The sequence below is a fragment of the Mobula hypostoma genome, chromosome 4 (assembly GCF_963921235.1).
Source record: "Mobula hypostoma chromosome 4, sMobHyp1.1, whole genome shotgun sequence".
NCBI classification, from domain to species: domain Eukaryota; kingdom Metazoa; phylum Chordata; class Chondrichthyes; order Myliobatiformes; family Myliobatidae; genus Mobula; species Mobula hypostoma.
In genome coordinates this window covers 170,585,942-170,608,374 of record NC_086100.1, presented here as the reverse complement: position 1 = coordinate 170,608,374, position 22,433 = coordinate 170,585,942, and the positions used below count along the sequence as shown (strand labels likewise).

The following is a 22,433-nucleotide window of genomic DNA, read 5'->3' as shown; positions in this document are numbered from 1 at the left end:
GGGAGCACTAGTCGTAAACACAAAATAATCTGCAGATGCTGTGATCAAAGCAACACTTTCAGCATGCCGGATGAACTCAGCAGGTCGGGCAGCATCAGTAGCCACCCACTTCAACTCTGCTTCCCATTCCCATTCAGATATGTCCATACTTGGCCTCCTCTACTGTCATGATGAGGCTAAACTCAGGTTGGAGGAGCAACACCTCATATACCGTCTAGGTAGTCTCCAGCCCCTTGGTATGAACGTAGAATTCTCCAACTTCTGGTAATTCCCTCCGCCTCCCTTCCTCTATCCCCATTTCACTCTACCCCCTCCCCCAGCTCCCTCATGGTTCCGCCTCCTTCTTCTACCACCCATTGTTTTCAGGGCTATGACATCAATGCTTCCCCTCCCCCACCCCTTTGTCTTTCAAATTACTGGTCTTTCAACTGAATCTAGAAGCATTCTTCAAATCCTTCCCCATCTTTCATTCTTCAGTCCTGATAAAGGGTTCTGGCCTGAAACGTCGACTCATCGTTTCTAACTGATGCTGCCCGACCTGCTGAGTTCATCCAGCCTACTGAAAGTGTTGCTTCAAACACCACTAGTCACTGGGAGCCAACCAGAAAAGGCCCCTTTTATTCCCACTCACTACCTCCTGCCTGCCAGTCTCTTTCCTGTAATGCCATGGGATTTTGTCTTGTTAAGCAGCCTCATGTGTGGCACCTTATCAAATGCCTTCTAACAGTCAAAGTAAATGGCATCCACTGCCTCTCATTTGTCCAACCTGCTTATTACTTCCTCAAAAAACTCTTAACAAATTTGTCAGGCAAGATTTCCCTTCATGCCGACTTTGACTTATTTTAGTCTCCAAGTACCCTGAAACCTCACCTTTAATGATAGACTGTATGGTTGAGTGACAATAAACTTGAACTTGAGATTGACAGATAGAGGCCAATGGAGATGGTGCCAGAGGCTGGAAGATGATAATTGTAGATGACAAAGGGCTGTAGATTAAGGAATCTTGGTAAGAAAGGGAGATGAGGGTGAAGCCTTTGTTGGGTCCATCCAGACTTCAACATTCATTCTCTTACACTAAGACTTGCGTTACCACTCGGGTTTCAGTGAGAGGGAGGTGAAGATAATGGCGCAGAGATTTGTTCTTCGGGATCTGTTCTGGGACCCCTCCTCTTTGTGATTTTTATAAACGACCTGGATGAAGAAGTAGAAGGGTGGATTAGTAAATTTGCTGATGACACAAAGGTTGGGGGTGTTGTGGATAGTCTGGAGGGTTGTCAGGTTACAGTGGGACATCGATAGGATGCAGAACTGGGCTGAGAAGTGGTAGATGGTGTTCAACCCAGATAAGTGTGAAGTAGTTCATTTTAGTAGGTCAAATTTGAAGACAGAATATAATATAAATGGGAACACTCTTAGCGGTGTGGAGGATCTGAGAGATTTTGGGGTCCACGTCGACAGGACAGTCAAAACTGCTAAGAAGGTGTATGGTATGTTGGCATTCATTAACCATGGAATTGAGTTCAAGAGCCATGAAGTAATGTTACAGCTATATAAGACCTTGGTCAGACCCTACTTGGAGCACTGTGTTCAGTTCTGGTCACCTCACTGCAGGAAGGATGTAGATAATATAGAGAGAGTGCAGAGGAGATTTACAATGATGTTGCCTGGATTGGAGGGCGTACCTTATGAGAATAGGTTGAGTGTACTTGGTCTTTTCTCCTTGGAGTGACAGAGAATGAGAGGTGACCTGACAGAGGTGTATAAGATGATGAGGGTCATTGATCATGTGGATAGGCAGAGGCTTTTTCCCAGGGCTGAAATGGCTAACACGAGGGGGCATGGTTTTAAGGTGCTTGGAAATAGGTGCTGAGGGGATGTCAGGGGTAAGTTTCTCACACAGAGTGGTGGGTGCGTGGAATCACTGCCGGCAGCAGAGGTGGAAGTGGATACAATAGGGTCTTTTAAGAGCTGCTTAGCTAGGTATATGGAGTTTAGTAAAATAGAGGGCTATGCAGTAGGGAAATTCTTTTTTTTTAAATTTTATTTTTGTTTGGATAAGGAATTCACAATTATCATGTACTTTTTTCACACATGTAACTTCCATTTTTTTATATGTATAAAACTACAATTATTTATACGTTCTTAAGTACACATTGAGATGATATAAAAGGAAAATAAACATTTAAATAGATAATTATGTACTGTGGTAAATCTAACCTATTAGGCTAAGTAATGAAATTAGTTGTTAAGAAAAATGGTAATAATAGTTTCCATACAACCCTTCTGGACCATTTCCACTGGTCCAAAATGTTGCATACAAGCCTATATACCAACCATTGTAGGTGCTTATATCCTAATTTGTTCGTGCTTGTTCCTGCCCGCAGACATAATTATCCAATCCCTATGTACTTATTTACTTAATTTTTTCATTTTTTTTATCCCTTTCCCAAATCTTTCCCTTTACATGTGTTAATTCTCTATTTTCCAAAAAAAAACAAACATTTAGGCTAGGGGTGCTTACGTTAGCAATATTACTGTGTTGATGAGAAGAGCAATATAAATCATTAGGAGAGTCATCTAAAGTCTGCTCGCATTGGGGTTATATATTCAATCCATTTATTCCAGATTTGATAAAATGTTTCTTTTTGAGTTCTCAGGGAGTAAGTCAACTTTTCCATTTTAAATATTTCCAAGATAATTTCGTACCAATCTTCTAATGTAGGTGGTATTGGATTTGGCCACTTTCTAGTGATTGATTTCTTACTTGCCGCTAAGAGGGCCTGCAGCAACTTTATATCTTCCTTCTGTTCAAGGAACAATACATGCCCCAAATAGAGCGTCTCAAAGTTCAGAGGTATCTGGGACCTAAGTACCTTAACTAATGTTCTATGAATACCTTCCCAAAATAGACTTAATTTAGGGCAATCCCAGAAAATATGAAAATGATTTGCCTCCTTGGAGCCGCACCTTCTCCAACACATCACATTTGTATCTTTATATTTTTCCTGATATGGGGTCTTGAAGTATCTTATAATGTTTTTCCAACAATGTTCTCTCCAGGTCAAAGAATTAGTCGAGGACCATTGAAAGCTGCAGATTTTCCCCCAAGCCTCCTCTGAAAGTACCAACCCCGCTTCTTTCTCCCACTTCTCTTTAATATACAGTGTATTTACATTTTTAGCATGGGAGAGTGCATTATATAGGCGAGAAACTGATTTACTAGGTATTGAACTGCAAGCCGAACTCAGAATCTTGAAAAATTCTAATTCTACTGTTGATAGGTCTGTATATCTACAACTCTGGTTAACATAGTTTCGTATTTGAAGGTACCTAAAAAAGTCATTATGTTCTAGGCCATGTTTGTCTTGCAGGATTTGGAAACTTTGTAATACTCTTTTATCTATAAATGAGAGGTAGGTTGTAAGACCTTTCTTTATCCATAGCTCAAATCTTTTATCTCCTCTGTTGGGAAGGAATTCGGTATCATATACACACCATCCAAAGAGTTTTAACATGTTATTAATTCCACATGAATTAACCACCTTCTGCCATACTTTTAATGTAAGATTTATCCAAGCATTATTAAATTTTTCCAACTGGGCCATCAATCCTTTGTCAGCTATTGAGGCCTGAAGAGGAAAACTGTCAACTAATCCAAATTCTATTTCCTTCCATCTAGCCTTATATTCCCTATTACACCAATATAACAGAGGGGTTATCTGTGAGGCATAAAAATAATTTCTCAGGCAAGGAAGAACCATACCTCCTCCTTCCTTCCCTAACTGTAAGGTGTTATATCGAATTCTAGGTTTCCTTCCTTGCCAAATGAAGCGGGAAATCCATTTGTCCCATTCCCTGAATTGATTATCATCCACCTCCACTGGTAAAGTACGGAAAAGATACAATAACCGAGGAAGAATATTCATTTTTATAGTATTTATCCTTGAATTTAAACTTAAAAAGGGGATAAGATTCCATCTATGCATATCTGCTTTTATCTCTGAGATTAATGGCCCATAATTTACCTGTGACAGTGTTGAAAGATCCTTTGGCAGGGTTATTCCTAAATATTTTAATGATTTAGCTTCCCACTTAAGATCGTATGTATCCTGCAATTTTTTGGATGGTGTATAATTTAGGGACATAACCTGCATTTTCTTTACATTTATTTTATAACCTGATATTTTCCCAAAGTCATCCAACAGTGTAAACAATCCTATAAATGATTTTTCTGGTTCACTCAGATAGACCAAAACATCATCTGCGAATAATGCCACTTTCTGTTCAATCCCTGCCACCTTGATACCTTTTACGATTTCGCTCTGTCTTATTAGTTGGGCAAGTGGTTCAATATATAGCGCAAAAAGGAGAGGAGAAATTGGGCATCCCTGTCTAGTGCCTCTCTCTAAAATGAAGGAGTCAGAGAGGTCCCCATTTATCTTAATTCGGGCTGTAGGGCTGTCATATAGAGTCTGAATTACTTTAATAAACCTTTCTTGAAAGCCGAATCTTCCTAACACTCTGTATAGGAATGCCCAACTAACCGAATCAAAAGCTTTCTCAGCGTCCAATCGTACTACCATTGTCTCTGTCTCGTTCTTATTAACCTGTTCTAATATGTGCAGAGTTCTCCTTATGTTGTCCTGTGTTTGTCTTTGTTGAATAAATCCAGTCTGGTCTAAATGGATTAGGCCAGGTAAAAGCTTTTCCAATCTGCGCGCTAATATAGATGTAAATAGTTTGTAATCTAAATTAAGAACACTAATTGGCCGATAATTGCCACATTCTAGTTTATCTTTACCCTCTTTAGGAATAACTGAAATAATCGCTTCTCTCCAGGAAGGTGGAGTTTCTCCTCTCTGCAAGATCCAATTAAAGGTGTTAAGTAGTAATGGGGCTAACTGTGTCTTCAGGGACTTGTACCATTCTGAGGTAAACCCATCAGAACCCGGGGACTTTCCAGCCTTTAACCTAGAGATGGCCACGTTCAGTTCTTTGACAGTTACTGGTTCTAATAAACTTTCATTTTGTAAATCTGTAAGTTTAGGTAGATCTAAAAAATTCAATACACTGTCTATATAGGGCTCATTGGGGGCCCGGGATTGGGAGTACAGCTCTCGATAATATGTTTCAAAACTCTCTTGAATTTTCCCTATTGTACTCTCCACAAGCTTTGTCTTTGGATTCTTTATTTTATGAATTGTATTGTCTGCTTGTGGTTTTCGTAATTTATATGCTAATAATCTAGCTGATTTACCTCCTACTTCATAATTCTTTTGTCTCAGGTAAAGAAAATTTCTTTGAGTTTCCAACGTATAAATATCATTAATTTCACTTTGCAATTTCCTAATTTCCTGTTTTCGATTTGAATTACTTTTGTTGCTATCTACAACTTGAAGTTGTTTTAATTTTCCTTGAAGGTCTGCTAATTTTTGTGCATTGATTTTTTTCATGTGAGTAGTAATGGAAATAATTTTCCCTCTCAGTACAGCTTTCAATGTATCCCATAAAATCACTGGTGATGTTTCTCCCGTGTCATTAAGGTCTAGGTATTCTTTGATTTCTCCCCTTAATCTCTCCATTACTTTCGGGTTATTGAGTATATGTGAGTTTAGCCTCCATAGTGTTTTCCTCATTTTCCTTTTCAGGATTAGAGACATAGAGACTGGGCTATGATCCGACAGATCAATTGTTGCAATATTACAGTTTTTTATCCTGAGTCTATCTGTATTAAAGATAAAGAAATAGTCTATCCTTGAATAGGCTGAATGAGGGAAAGAGTAATATGTATAATCTTTACTAGTAGGGTGTAATTCCCTCCAGACATCTATAATTCCCAACTCCTCCATCAATGAATTCACTTTCCGAGTCAGAGGTTTATTCTGAGTAACTATTCTTGAATCTAATATAGGATTTAATCTAATATTAAAATCCCCTCCACAAATTACTACCCCTCGAGAACTGACCATTAGGTCAAAAATGTGTCTATAAAATGACCATTCACTACCTGGAGGAGCATAAACATTCAGCAATGTTATTTCTGTACCTTCTATTCTTCCTGTGATTTTTACAAACCGTCCTTCTTTGTCTCTAGTCTCTGAAATATGTTCATAATTAAGAGTACTTGATATTAAAGTAGCTACCCCTCTTTTGTGACTCAATTTATATGATGAATAAAATACATGCTTAAAGCCCATTCTTTTTAATTTTCCATGTTCAGATTGGCTCATATGTGTTTCCTGGAGGAAAGCTATTTGTGCCCTCTCTTTTTTCAATTTAGACATAATCTTATTTCTTTTAATTGGATTCAAAACTCCATTAACATTATAGGAAATTATTTTTACCAATTCAGTTTGCATTTTTCTCTAGTAGAAAAAAAGCACTCTCTTTTTCTAACCAAACAGTAAGCAATCCCTTCTCAACAGTAAACCAAGACATATAACCACACCCTAGACATTTCTGAACGTATAACATTTGAAACTTTTTCCCGACTTCCCACAGTGAGGCCTGAGCACTGACCCGCCTCAGTTCAGAGGGATAACCTCTATCTTCACCCTGTGTTAGAGGGCCCTCAGCAGTTTGAATAATCATAGAGAATTTTCTCCTATTTATGTCTCGACCATATTGCTATCATTCAAGTTATTCCGCCTAGTTTATTTTCAGTTACCAGTTTTCATTTTACTTTTAAGTCCGATTTACTCTTTTCAATCATTTCTCTTAATTAATCTGTATTCTCTGTACATTCGCGTCTGAATATTTGCAGCTTTTCCTTGTAGCTTGACACTGTGGTTCGAGTGGAGCGTCCTCGCCCCACTAACTGCCACGACTTCTGCCGAATCCTCTCCAGTAGAGACTCCGGTTGGGTGATAACTTTAATAGGTAGTCCCCGGTCCACCAGGTCCGACGTTGCCTCCTCCACCGTAGCGTAAGTTTTTGTCCCTTCGTCGTAAAAGACTCTCAGCCGAGCTGGATACAGGGTCTGGAATCTGATGTTGTTTTCCTTCAGGACTGTCCGTGTTTCCGTATATTCCTTCCGTCTGGCAAGAATCCCCGGTGCGTAGTCGTGGTCTAAACTGATTTTGCAGTTGTTCCACATGAAACCTTTCTTTTGCCATGCTCTTTTAAGCACCTCTTCCTTCGTTCTGTAACTGAGAAATCTGATCAGAATCGATCTGGGCTGGGCGCCTGCCGGAGGCTGTGGTGCCAACGCGCGGTGAGCCCTTTCTATCTGTAGGTCTTTTGTGGCCGGTATATCAAGGTTCTCTCTAAGCAGCTTCTCCACGAAGGGAATCATCAATCCGGGTTTACCTTCGGTTCCTTCGGGAACTCCGTAGATCCTCACATTTTCCCTTCTCAAGCGGCCTTCTTGATCTATTAGTTTCCACTGGAGCTGGTATTGTAGCTTCAGCATTTCTGCTATCACTTCCTCGGCGTTTTGTAGCTTCTCTTCAATTCCAACAATCCTCGCTTCGGCTTCATCTACCCGCGAGTTAGTTTTTACTATTTCTCCTTTAATATCTTCCAGCTGTTTGCTGTTATCTTGTCGGAACTCGCGAATCTCTCCGAGAATCAAAGACAGAGTCACCGATTCCCCCTCATTATCTCCGTCCTGGCTTGCCGTGGGGGAGCTAGGCCCGTCGCCTTGCTGCATCTCTTTATGTTTATCAGCCTTCGAAGCGGACTTTTTATTCTTGTTCTTAGACATCATCCTTGCTCCTTTTATTAATATAGTTATGCAATATTAAGTATTTGTCTAAATTCGATTTTGGGGCAGTTTACCTTCTTTTTTGTCGAGAGACCTTTTCCTTACGCCGCCATTCCCTTGATGACCCGGAAGTCCCCCCCGCAGTAGGGAAATTCTAAGCAGTTTCTAGAGTAGGTTAGATGGTCGGCACAACATTGTGGGCCGAAGGGCCTGTAAATTTCTGTGTTCTATTAAGCAGTGGTCAGTTCAGCAGTGTTCATTTTGGCATGGAGGATGTGGATATCTTTGTAGACTTTTGCTTTGGTGGTATGATCTACTGAATGCCATTGCTAGGAGAGAGGTTGTTGGCAAGGCATTTGTGTTTGTCGAGGGTTTGGGGTGTGTATTTGGAAAAAGGGGAGGGGGAATCAGAGTCATGTTTACTATCGCTGCTGTATGTAGTGAAGTTTGTTGAATGTAACCGCAGTACAAGGCAGGACATACAAACCGCTGGAAATTACAAAAATAAAAAATAAATATTGAGGAACAGCGAGGTAGTGTTCATAGTTTATGGGCCATTCAGAAACCTGATGGCTGAGGAGAAGAAACTGCTACATAAAACACTGAGTGTTGGTCTTCAGGCTCCTGTACCTCCTCTCTCATAGTAGCAATGAGAGGAGGACAATTTCTGGATGGCGAGGGTCCTTAATGATGGATGACACCTTCTGGAGGCCCTGCCTTTTGAAGATGCCGCCAATAGTGTGGCGGGTGGTGCCTGTATTGGATCCGGCTGGATCTACAGCCCTCTGCAGCCTCTCTCAAACCTACGCATTAAAGCCTCCACGCCAGGGAGTGATGCTCTCCCCCAAGGCCTTTTCTTGACCATGGATGGTGCATCTATCTGTCTACATGGCACTTTATTTACGTACTGAGATACAGCATGGAATAGGCCCTTCAGGCACTTTAAGCTGCGCGACCAGCAAAACCCCGATTTAATCCTAGCCTAATCATGGGACAATTTGCAATGACCAATTAACCTATCAACCGGTATGTCTTTGGACTGTGGGAGGAAACCATAGTCCCCAGAGGAAACTCATGTGGTCATGGAGAGAATGTACGAACTTCTCACAGGCAGCAGCGGGAATTGAACCTGGGCCACTGGTACTGTAAAGTGTTGTGCTAACCACTATACTACTGTCCTGCCCCAGTGTGCTAGCCAGTGCAGTACGATATGGAGAGCAAGCTGTTGCCCATGCAGCAGGCTCCCCCTCTCCACACAGCTGATGAATCCAAAGGAATGGCAGAGACCAATACAGTTTAGCACCAGCGACATCACAGGAGTTGTCAGTCAGCGTTGAACTCAACGTAGGACTGCCTTAGGGGCTCCAGTTGCAGATTTTTCCTCGAGGTTTATCTCAAAACCTTCCCCATGAGTGGCAGCAGAGGTTTGAGATCAGAGTTTTCCTTCTAGATGAGCTGCCAACCACAGCTGACGAGTCCCATCTGCCCAAAGTGACCGGTTTTAAGGTGCCAGTAACCTGCCCTTGCCCCTTCTTCTGTCAGTAGAAATGGTTCCACCGGACTTCGTAGCTAAGCCACACGTGAAGGCCAGGAGCTGAACTTGGTCGTCAGAGGCTATTTGAGACGCACACTGTTGGGAGCACTTAATAAGTAGCATGAGCTTATCCCCACTACCACCTCTGGCTATGTCAACCTTCAGGGACCTCTCCACCAAACATACAGCATGTAGAAATTTGCTAGAGTCTTTGGAGACATACAGTATCAAATATCAAACTCCTACTGAAGTAGAGCTGCTGGCATACCTTCTTTGTGATTGCATCATTGCAGGATAGACGTTCTGAGATGTTGACGTGCAGAAACTGAAGCTGCTTACCCTTTCCACCACTGCCCCCTCATTGAAGACTGGTGTGTGTTCTCCCGACTTCCCCTTGAAGTCTACAATCAATCCTTGGTCTTACTGACGTTGAGTGCAAGGTTGTTGTGACTCCACTCAACCAGCCAACCCATCTTGCTCCTGTATGGCTCCTCATTACCATCTAAGGTTCTGCTAATAATGCTGGTGTCATCAGTGAATCTATAGATGGCATTTGCACTGTGCCTAGTGAATTTCTGTAGAGAGAGTAGAGCAGTGGGCTAAGTGTGCACCCTTTGCATGTGCCTGTGCTGATTGTCAGTGAAGATGTTTTGTTATTTCCAATCTGCACTTACTGTGGTCACCCAATGAGGAAGTCAAGGATCTAGTTGTAGAGGGAAGTACAGAGGCCCAGGTTTGGAAGCTTGTTGATTAGAACTGACAAAATGACGATGTTGAACACTGAGTTGTAATTGATGAATAGCAGTATTATGTATGTATTGCTGTTGTCCAGGTGCTCCAAAGCCAAGTGGAGAGCCAGTGAGATTGTGTTTTCTTTAGAGCTATTGAGGCGATAGGCAAATTGCGGGGGGACTAGGTACTGGCTCAGACAGCAGTTACTCTTAGTCAATACTAACCTCTCAAAGCACTTCATCACAGTAGATGAGAATGGTACTGGGCGATAGTTGTTGAGGTAGCATACCCTTCTGTTATTGGGCACCAGCATGATCGACGTTCTTTTGAAGCAAGTGGGAACCTTTGGCAGCAATGAGAGGTTGAAGATGTCCTAGAACACTCCAGCCAATTGGTTGGCTGAGTTGGATGAGAGAATTTGGGATGGATTGGAGGAACAAAGAAGCAGACGGGGTGTTGGTTAACTGAACTGGAAATTTGTAGGAGCAACTGTTTTGCAGAGCACCTGGCTCTGTCCTCAGTGGCCGTTTTGAGTAACTAGTTGCATGTATTCACCTCCATACCACCCTATCTACCCTTAGCCATTTCCACTGCTGGGGCGATGCCAGATGCAAACTAGAAGAATGACACATCGCATTTTGCCTGGGTAGTCTAAAACCCAATGGTATGAATGTTGAATTTTCCAAATTCAGGTAACATATACTATCAATGTTCCTTCTTTCTGTTTCTGATCGACTCACCTGCTTTTTCTAATCCCTAGCACCCCCCACCCCACCGCCATTACCCAGTTTTATTCCTCTTCTTCACTTGGTTCTATTTGCCTATCGTCCACACACATTCCCTCCTTGGTCTCCTAGCCAGGAGCATCCAAATTCTTGCCATTTCTGCTTTCTCTTCATAGCCTGATTCCTTCAGCTCTTTGAACTCTGCTCTTATTCCTATCCCAGATTTTGATTGTAAGAGATCCTCATTTGTTTTTCATTCATAAATTTCTCTTCATATCAAAAAAACTGAAAGTGTTACTGATGTTTTTTGTAAGCTTTCTTTCATATCTCAAATCGTCCCATTTTAATTAAAGTGTGCATTTGTAGGTGATGCAGGCTGCAGCCCTTGCACTGGTGGTGAAGGGAACGAATGTTTGTAGTGGTTAATGGCAAAACTAATCAAGCCACTTAGTTCTGATTGGTGTTTAGTCTCTTGAGTGTTAACTTTGTGGTTAGTAAAGATGTCCAGAGCAAAACTTAAAGAACAGATCAATGTTCAAAGTAAAATTTATCATCAGAGTACCTACATGTCACCACGTACAACCTGGAGATTCTGTTTCCTGCGGGCATACTTAGCAAATCTATAGAACAGTAACTGTAATGAACAACAAACTGTGCAAATACAAATATAAATAACAAGAACATGAAATAATAAGATAAAGAGTCCTTAAAGTGAGACCATTGGTTGTGGGAACACCAGAAATAGAATGTGTGGTTATCCTCTCTTGTTAAAGAGCCTGATGGTTGAGGGATAGTAACTGTTCTTGAACCTGGTGGTGTGAGTCCCGAGGCTCTTGTACCCTCTACCTAATATCAGTAGTGAGAAAAGAGCATGGCCTGGATGGTGAGGATCTTTGGTGGATGCTGCTTTTCTACGGCAAAGTTTCATGTTGATGTGCTCAATGGTTGGGAGGGTTTTATCGACTGAAGGAGGATAAGCAATTTTCTGACAGTCATGACATGCATGGCTCTTCAGTGCTGTAAAAGCCATTAATGGCCCAAACACCCATAGAGTCATACAGGATAGAAACTTAAGTTTGCATTGACCACCATGCAATCACCCACATTAACCCTACATTCAACCTTTTTAAAAAAAATTATCCCCATTTTCCCATATACTAGCGCTCATCTACACAGAGAGGGAAAAGTTTACAGTAGTCAATTAACCAACTAACTGGACCTCTGCTTTCACATGCCCATATCACTGTTTCTTTTCTTTTGAGGAATGGCGGGCCTTCCTTTGCTTGTCGCCTTGGAAACAGCCAATTGATCAGAGAGTCCTCTGATACTCAGATGCTGGGGGAGAACCAGGCATAGCCCTTTGCATCTTCTCCCACATCCTCTTAGCAAATCCATTGTGTGCAAAGAGGTGGCTGAACCTTTCCCCCATCTCAGCCGTCCCAGAGGCAGCGTACATTGGGGGTCATATGTTATCTGTCCAGGAAGGCTCTGATTGGGATGGCCCCTCCCACCTCCAGCCAAGCAAAGCCCCTCAGTTTTTCTTTCAGCTAGACAACTGTTTGTTAATGCTAGGATAGAGACTAGACTGGTAGAGGACAAAAGACCTCACGGTGGTGCAGGTAAGCCATGTAGCTCTGGACTATATATTGTGCACTGTTGATGAAGTTTATCAGACTATAAATTGCCTATATGGATCAGGTTTGATAGAGTAGACATTTTATTGACTGACATCTTATGTACAAACGTTTGTACAAATCTGTAGATCCAATTAACCTAATTTTGGTTGATGCAAGGAGGCAGACTGAGAGAATTTGTTTTGGGTAGAAAGGAGCATGAGACAGCTCTGAATCAATTAAATTGCTTGATTTGGCCAATAATAATGACATGTTAAGCTTCGTAGTACTAGTTGCTTTGTGCTGTTTTATAAACTGTTCCACTGACAGTAGCAGTGTGTAAGACATTTATTGCTGGTGTTCATGGGAGAAGTTAGGGATCATTATGAATGGATATTCTGATCCAGTTTTTGTCTGTTTTATTGCAGGTTTCCATGTGGTTATCCCAGATGTTTGGAGACCAGCAAGTCCCTTCCTTTGAAGAAAATCCATGGACCATGGATGTTCTCTGCCGACTTATGGAATGGAATGAAACTCGAGATCGTGATGTTACACAACTGATTGAGGACCTGAAGCAAAAAACTGAAGAATACAAGTCTGATGGTGAGTTATTTGCCAAATATTGTTCAACTGTATATTGTTAAGTTCAGAAGTTGTCAGTGATAATAGTTTCGCAGTAGTACCACCTCTGTATGCTCTACAACAATCTCCAAGCTACTGATTATATTGTGAGGTCCCATTCTGAGGGGTGCTCAGTAGGGTTACAATGGTTTTCTTTTCTGTATTTTATCTTCCTTAGCTTTAGATTCTACACAGAATGTGTGTTCTTGTAAGTGATTTTTTTGGAACGGGTTTACAGTTCTTTCCTTTGCTCCAACACTTTCATTCTTCCTATAAAGTTGTCAGTTGTTCAGTGAAATCTCAAAGAAAAATGATGAAGCCTAATTCTTTAATCATACTCTGTTGTCTAAAGTACTGAGTAAGTAGCAGCTTTTGTATTTTCACTGTAGCATTTTTTAGCATGGTGGAAATGGAGAGAAATTTCTCATTGCCAACAATACTGCCCATAATTAGTTTGATTAGAATTAATTCTCTATCCTGATGGGCAAAACTCATGATTTATTTTAAAGGAAGTTTTGGCTCTTGCTTGGAGCCATGACAGGTGGGTAACTCGTGATTCAAACCTTGGATATTGTTCTTGGATGTAGAATGGAATGTCAGCATTTGGGTCCAAGCTAATGCCAATTTTAACTTGACTTGAAAATATGATATTTGTACATCAATCTGTAAATTATTTTTCTCCATCTCTTCAGCTGACTACATACAGGATTTCATTATGAACAGTGTGGGCCTGTCCACCTCTAGCCTATCCAGTACTGGGTCCAGCTGCCTGAAGACATTGGTGGATAGCAGTCTTGCTTTGAACTTGAAAGATACTTCCCAAACCAGGTAATCATCTGATGTAAATAAACAGTAAGAATGTTTCACAGAACTTAATTAAAAAATAAACTAAAAGTAAGCGCTCTTTGTCTCCCGCCCCTATGCACGCTATTATTATTATTATTATTTTATCCTGTTACGTACTTCATGAATATCTTGTGACTGTCTTATGAGGATGATGTAATAGTCTTGCAGAGGTCACATGATGTAATTTCCCCGCCGATGTGAGGTCATGTGATGACCTGTTCTCACCAGGTATATAAGTGTAGACCCCTGGTGACGCAGTTAGTTTTCAGTTAGATCGTCAGTCAAATACTCCGCTATGCTGCTTATTAATCTCATGACGCAGTATAGTTTTAAAATGGAGTTTTACTTTCTATTGTAAGGTACAGAAGTGTTAGGCTGGCAGTTTTACCAATAGCTGTCAGGTTTGTTGATGTACCTTTTCAGTAATATTGGAAAGTGAAGACGGGAACCTGAAGGATCGACCATTATTGAATTTGTTCAAGAAAGAGTGATCTGCATGAGATAGCCTCTGTTAAAAGCAGCAGAAAAGGCTGTGCAGTATCTAGTGTCCAGAGGGAAAGGTCAGTGCCTTTAAGCCGTTTTATTTCCGTTGTCGTGAATCCTGCGGCCAAGGCAGGATCCGGCTGGGATCAGCCCTGATGTTGTGTCTTCGAGGAATTCTTTACTTCGGGAAAGTCTCTCCTAATTGACTGTATAAATCTCTTGGACTTTCAAATTTACCATTCTAAGAACTGTGTTTGAATTTACCACTTTAAGATTGTTTTCGCATTTACCGCTTTAAGAACTAGTACTGAGTGGCAGTTTGTTAAATGGCCGCATAGCAGTTTACTTCCGGTTAAGGTTTTCATTTGTTTCTTTTTACTAATTTTGAGCAGAGTTTAATAAATGTTTATTTGTTTATAAAACCTGACTCAATTCTATATTCATTGTTGCCAGTCACGTGACAATCCAAGAACTCAAAATCACACTCAGTGGCCTATTTATTAGGTACACCTGTACACCAGCTCGTTAATGCAAATATCTAATCAGCTAATCATATGGCAGCAACTCAATGCAGAAAAGGTCAAGAGGTTCAGTTATTGTTCAGACCAAACATCAGAATGGGAAAATGTGATCTAATTATTTGTGCCAGACAGGGTGGTTTGAGTATCTCAGAAACTGCTGATCCCCTGGTGTGAAAAACAAAAAACATCCAGTGAGTGGCAGTTCAGTGGGAAAATATGCCTTGTTAATGAGGAGAAGGGCAAGACTGGCTGACAGGAAGGTGACAGTAATTCAGATAATCAAGTGTTACGACAGTGATGTGCAGAAGAGCATCTCTGAATGCACAACACATTGAACTGTGAAGTTCGCAAACACGAGGAAATCTGCAGATGCTGGAATTTCAAGCAACACACATCAAAGTTGCTGGTGAACGCAGCGGGCCAGGCAGCATCTCTAGGAGGAGGTACAGTCGATGTTTCGGGCCAAGACCCTTCGTCAGGACTAACTGAAAGCAAAGCTAGTAAGAGATTACTAGTTGATGGGCTACAGCAGCAGAAGACCATGAACATCCACTCAGTGGCCCCTTTGTTAGGCACAGGAAGTACCTAATAAAGTGACGACTGAATTTACACATCATTTTGTAATAGTTGTTAGTCATATCCACAGCTTATTACAGTTGCTTGAATGGGTTGATCTGGTTATTAATTTTAAATACAAAATCAGGCTCCCTTTTCTTGCAAGCCGCCTTGTGTTGTTTCTCAATAACCACTCATCTATCAGAGTTTGAATAGTAGGTGATGTCAAGCACATTTTTGTCTTCATTAGTGCCTGGTAATTGTGACTGTAACAGGTACTGATTTTCTCCATCCCACACTTCAATGCTGCCTACATTAATACTTTTGAAGCAACACACATCAAAGTTGCTGGTGAACGTAGCAGGCCAGGCAGCATCTCTAGGAAGAGGTATAGTCGACATTTTGGGCGGAGACCCTTCATTGACGAAGGGTCTCGGCCCGAAACGTCGACTGTACCTCCTCCTAGAGATGCTTCCTGGCCCGCTGCGTTCACCAGCAACTTTGATGTGTGTTGCTTGAATTTCCAGCATCTGCAGATTTCCTCGTGTTTGCGTTTTTAATACTTTTGAAAGTCTTTTTTTAATTTTCCCTTTTCCCTCAGCCATGGCTTTCACTTACTCTGCTTGAAGCATTGACCTCTTGCTGTGATGCTGTTAAATTTACAATATCCAACAGTATTCAGCACTGTCTGCTTGTGTTTGACACGTCTCCTTCTTGCCGCTGCTGGAGAAAGGTGCAGGAGTCTTGGGTGCCATGCTGCAAGATTTGGAAGCTGCCATTGGGCTCCTGGACCAGCTCCATGCCGAAGGTGCTCTGTGGCTGTGGTCTCACTTTCAGGGACTCTTCTGTTTGATGTTTGATGTTCTGTGTGTGTCATTTGTAAGCCTTTTGTTGTTTGCACGATTTGTTCTTTTCAAAGTACAATTTAGGAGAAAAACTGGTACAATTTCCTGTAGCCCACAGAGAATTGCTGATGTGTGCTGGCACCATCTTACACATGGCTGTTTGAAGGTGTGTTGTGTGATTTTATTTCTTTAAACAGGTTCTTTGTTTTGTAGCTGCCTGCAAGAAGATTAATCTCAAGGTTGTATTCTGTATGCGTACTTTGATAATAAATGTACTTTGAATCTTTGAGCTCCTTCAATAGTTTGTTGGCATCTGAACTAAAATCTTATCATCTTCTGTCCTGTGCCTTCTGAAGGAAAACATACTTAAGTAGGGTTTAGAAATTATAATTAAATTATTTTTAAAAAAATCCACAAATAAACATTCATGATATAGGCAAAATAAACTGTGCTCTTCCTGAAATAGTTCTCTGTGGCACTCTGGAAACTCGCCAAGCAAATTGAACATCTAAAAATTGAGTATGTGTATGTCAAGAGATAAGCTTTACAGGTGTCCCCTGCTTTTCGAACGTTCGCTTTATGAAACCTCACTGTTACGAAAGACCTGCATTAGTTACCTGTTTTTGCAAACAGAAGGTGTTTTCACTGTTACGAAAAAAGCAGCGCGTGAAAAAAGGCAGCGCGTGCCCTGAGCAGCCAAGCTCCTCCCCCGGAACTGTATTCTAGCCAGCATTGCTTAAACACGTGCCTGTGAGCATCTGTGCTTTATGCCGATTTATTTTGAGCAATCCGTTTGCAAGATGAGTTCTAAAGTATCGGAAAAGCCTAAAAGAGCTTGTAAGGGTGTTACACTTAGCGTAAAACTAGACATAATTAAGCGTTTCGATCATGGTGAATGAAGCAAGGACAAAATGAGTTTGGCTTGTGGAAGTTGACGAAGATGATGTTGAAGAGGTTTTGGCATCCCATGACGAAGAACTGATAGATGAAGAGCTGATGCAATTGGACGTGGAAAGGATAACAATCGAAACCGAATGCAGTAGCGAATGGACTGAAAGTAAAGTTGTCCAGGAACTGAACGTGAAGCAACTGCATGAGATGATAGAAAAATGCACGAGGCTAAGCAGTCAAGCATACTGTCATTTTTCAAGCCTTCCACATCAGCCATAGCAGACGACGAACCTCGACCTTCGACATCGAGGCAGGCAGACATAAAAGAAGATGACCTGCCTGCCCTGGTGGAAACAGACGACGATGAGATGACACCCCTGTGTCCCAAAACCCCAACCCCTGGGCTGTGGACCAATATATTGCCGCGGAGAACGCAGCGGGAGCCGGGACGCACCCAGCACATCTTTAAGAAAAAAGCCGAAATAAACAATCTAATTAATTAGGTGCCGCCTGGCACGTAATTAATTAACTTGTTTATTTTGGCTTTTTTCTTAAAGATGTGCAGGGTGCGTCCTGGCCACCGTTGCATGCTCCGTGGATCGGTATCGGTCGGAAACCTGGAGGTTGGGGACCACTGCACCACCCCAACCTCCGACGACTCAGCCTAACGCACCATAATCAGTGTGCTCGGCGCTGATTTCTCGATTCCGGTAAGTGATTCTACACTGTACATACATTATTTCTACTTTATATAGGCTGTGTATTTTTATGCGTTATTTGGTATGATTTGGCAGCTTCATAGCTTAAAAGTTACTGGAGAGAATGTTTTTGCCAAGAGCGCTTGTGTGAGATTTTCGCTATGGAGAACAGTGCGGCAATGATTGTGGAAAAGTATTTCTACTTTATATAGGCTGTATATTTATCATATCATCCCTGCTTTTACTATATGTTACTGTTATTCTAGGTTTTAGCTGTTACTTGGCATGATTTGGTAGGTTATTTTTTGAGTCTGTGAACGCTCACAAAATTTTTCCCATATAAATAAATGGTAATTGCTTCTTCGCTTTACGACATTCCGGCTTACGAACCGTTTCATAGGAATGCTCTACCTTCGGATGGTAGGGGAAACCTGTATTTGTCACATATACGTTGAAACATAGAGTGAAATGCGTCATTTGTATCAAATCAGGGAGATTTGCTGGGTAGCCTCAAGAGTAACCATGCCCTCAACTCATTAATCCTAACCATAATGTGGGAGGAAACCCACATGGTCACAGGGAGAATGTATGGGTAGTGATGGAAATTAAACCCAATTGGTGATCGCTGGGTTTGTAATGGTGTTACAAGCTATTGTAACGCTATAGCCCTGTACCTGAAAGCCAGGTAATTATTATTATTAATATTTATTTTCTCTCTCTCCTTTTTCTCCCTCTAACTATACTCCTTGCCCATCCTCTGTGCTTCCCCCCTCCCCCTTTCTTTCTCCCCGGACCTCCTGTCCCATGATCCTCTCGTATCCCTTTTGCCAATCACCTGTCCAGCTCTTGGCTCCATCCCTCCCCCTCCTGTCTTCTCCTATCATTTTGGATCTCCCCCTCCCCCTCCCACTTTCAAATCTCTTACTATCTCTTCTTTCAGTTAGTCCTGACGAAGTTAGTCCTGGCCCAAAACGTCGACTGTACCTCTTCCTAGAGATGCTGCCTGGCCTGCTGCGATCACCAGCATTTTTTGTGTGTGTTGCTTGAAATTCCAGCATCTGCAGAACTCCTTGTGTTTGATTTACTTGTTTACGTATTATTATTATTTTTTTGTCTCTGCTAGATTATGTATTGCATTGAACTGTTGCTGCTAAGTTAACAAATTTCATGTCACATACTGGTGATAATAAACCTGATTCTGATTCTAACCGCTATGCTATTGTGCCATTTCACACCTGTTCACAATTTGTTGCCCCTTTCATAGAATGATACGGTATTACAGGTCATTTGGTTCATGGTTTTTATTTACTTATTTCATGTTATTTTATGTATTTACTATAATTCACATTTTTTTCTCTATTATTATGTATTGCATTGAACTGCTGTTGCAAAGGTTACAAATTCTATGACATATGCCAGAGATATTAAACCTGATTCGCATTCTGATGCCTGTGCAAATGTTGTGGAGGAACAATGTGAATAATTCCATCCATTATTATAACATAAGAGCACCAGAAAATATTAGCAGCAGTAGACCAGGAGGCCCCTCAAGCCTGCCCTGCCATTCAGTATGAATGCTCATGAGCTTGTATGCTCGGTGGTGGTTGTGTCATATGCTGTTAAGAAGCTGAATGACTTTGAGAGGCAGTGGAGAAATGGTTTAAATTTATTCCATGCACCTTAAGATAGTTAAAGTGCCATCTTGTGACAGGGCTTCACATTATTACTGTACAAGCCCATTACAATTACAATGTCCATTTTAGTGCTAAGTGATCAGAGTGGTCATAGTGTTACTAAGCTAGTTGTGATTAGGATTTTGCTGGTTGGTTCAAGAAGTGAATGGTTGATAGCAAAATAATTGTTGTTGAACTTGGTGGTGTGAGACTTCAGGCTTCTGTACGTCCTGCCTGATGGTGACTCAGATGGTGGGGATCTTTGATAGATTTTGTCTTCTTGAGGTAGCATCTTCTATAGTGGGAGGGATGTGCCTCTGCTATGTATTGGACAAAGTCTACTACTCTGCAACTTTTTACATTCCTGCTTACTTGAATTGCCACTTGCAACCATTCAGGATACATTGCTGTACTGATGAGTACATCTGTAGTAGTTTGTTAGAGTGTTCAGTGACAAGCCGAACTTCTTTAACCTCCAAAAAACGTAAAGACGCTGGTGCACTTTCCTAATAATGGCATCTATGTGCCAGGCCCAGGCAATGCATCTGGTATGTTAAAGCCTAGGGATTTATAGCTGCTGAGTCTCTCCACTGCCAATTCCCTTATGTGGTCTGGCACGTGTTCACCCTCTTTCTCCTTCCTGAAGTCAACGATCAGCTCTTTAGTTTTGCTGATGTTGAGTAAGAGGTTGTTGTTGAGGCACCACTCAGCCAGATCTGACTTAATGCCACTTGTGATTTGTTCAACAACAGCAGGGTCGTAGGTGAATCAATCTCCACTTTCAATATAATAAACACGTGTGAACCCTTTCACCTGTTTTCAAACATGTATTGATTGTTCATCATTTTAAAGTTTCATTCTACCAAAATTAATATTCTTACTTTTGTTCCCTCATGCCATTTTTACAGAATTACTAACTGCGTTTTTAGTAATAGTATCAAAATGATGTATATGAGTTCTTCATTTACTCATTCATTTTGGATAAGATTAACATGCCTCTAAACAATCTGATTATTCGAATATTCCTAAATATTTCTCCTCTGTCTAAACCTGTTTTTTAAAAATATATATCTTTACTTGCAGATCTGATAACCCTAGCCTCTAATCGTAATAAAACAAAAAAGTTGAATGCACCCAGCAGGTCAGGCAGCATCTGTGGAAAGAGAGACATAGTCAGCTTTTTTGATCTGTGATCTTATTTAACCTCTAATTATAAATCCATTCAGACATAATCTCTCAGTATATGTATTTTTAAATGTGTGTTTTTTTTACCTTTGTACTGATAGAAAGTCAGGGACGTCCTGGCCACATTGCACTCTGATGCTGTAATCAACTTGGTGATGCAAAGATACTGACTTCCTGAGAAACACTCAATGTTCTGGAGTAGACTGACAGTTATAACGGGAGGAAGGAAATGTATGTCAATTTGTCAGAAATGTGCATGTAGAACTTAGCGGCTGTACATACCCAGGGTAAAGCACAGATTAAATATAGCAGTAGATTGGATTTTGAATCTTAAGTTCTTCAAAGATTTCTAGTTGCATAGGAGGCAGGAAAAGACATGTGAAACCAAGTCTGATATTTTTTCCTCAGTGTGTAAATTGAAATGCCGCCTATTGGAAAGAGATGGTTCTGCTAGCATTCCAGTGCTGTGCAAACTGGAACTAGAGAATTGTACAGTTCAGACAAAGACCATTCAGCCCATCGAGCCTGTGTTCACTTTTTGAAAAAGTTATCCATTTAATATTGAATGCTGGCAAGCTGTTTGATGTTGGGTTTTATCAATTAATCAATCTGACCCATCTCTGATTCCGTCTACATGTGTACACAGTTCCAGCAGGATACACGTGACAAACATTGATCTGATTCAGAGTTTTCTTTTTGCATTGCTTTGCTGTTGTATGACATTTTATTTTATTTTTTTTTAGCTTTGTGCTTGCAATAAACGACTTGACATCTGATCGTTTAGAAGCTGAGAACAGATGCCAGAGAGATCTTATTAGTGAACTGTCGAAAAAACTGACTGAAATCATCATGCTGGAAAAGTCTTTACAAACGTGAGTGTCAAGCAGCTTCTTTGTTTATTTCTGTTGCCTTTCCCCACCTTTAGCTTTATGAACCACCTTTATAACTATAGATATTTAGCAAGATATATCAATTAAAACTATACTTCTGCAGTATAAGTTTGTAAGCAAAACTATTGTTTTTTAAAGATGTAAGAATGGATTGAATAGTGGAAAATTGTTGCATAAATTCTGTATCACGAAAAATAGATTCAACCTGATTGATCATTGTAAATTGGAGAATATGGTCCTAAAAATACAAGTAATGCTCCGTTGGTCAGAGTTCACCATGGATGTTGCTTCCTAGCTGGAGAGCAAGCTGTTGCCTGTGTAGCAAGCTCCCCCTCCCTGTGCATCGGATGAACCCAAAGGAACGGCAGAGACCAAGACAGTTTGGCACCAGTAGCACCACCGGAGTTGTCAGTCAACATTGAACTCAACATAGGACTGCCGTAGGGACTCCAGCTTCGGATTTTCCCCTCGGAATCTACTCCTGAAGCCTTCCCATGAATCAGAATCAGAGTCCGAATCAGGTTTATTAGCACCGGCATGTGATGTGAAATTTGTTAACTTAGCAGCAGCAGTTCAATGCAATACATAATCTAGCAGAGAAAAAATAAATAAGTAAAATAAAAATAATAATAAACGAACAAGTAAATCAATTATGTATGTTGAATAGATTTTTTTAAAAATGCAAAAACAGAAATACTGTATATTTAAAAAGAAGAGTCCAAGGATTCAATATCCATTTAGGAATTTAGGAATCAGATGGCAGAGGGGAAGAAGCTGTTCCTGAATCGCTGAGTGTGTGCCTTCAGGCTTCTGTACCTCCTACCTGATGGTAACAGTGAGAAAAGGGCATTCCCTGGGTGCTGGAGGTCCTCAATAAAGGACGCTGCCTTTCTGACACACCACTCCCCAGGTATAG

The 22,433-nt window shown here is 41.0% G+C and overlaps 1 protein-coding gene across 1 annotated transcript in view; it reads left to right on the top strand.

Moving 5' to 3' along the window:
• haus1 (HAUS augmin-like complex, subunit 1) overlaps window positions 1-22,433 on the top strand; it is a 47,114-nt gene that overhangs the window by 3,324 nt on the left and 21,357 nt on the right. The window contains exons 2-4 of the mRNA XM_063046989.1: window positions 12,738-12,912; window positions 13,623-13,758; window positions 21,371-21,499. Coding sequence (XP_062903059.1) covers window positions 12,738-12,912; window positions 13,623-13,758; window positions 21,371-21,499 — 440 coding nt within the window. The remainder of the gene's footprint in view (window positions 1-12,737; window positions 12,913-13,622; window positions 13,759-21,370; window positions 21,500-22,433) is intronic.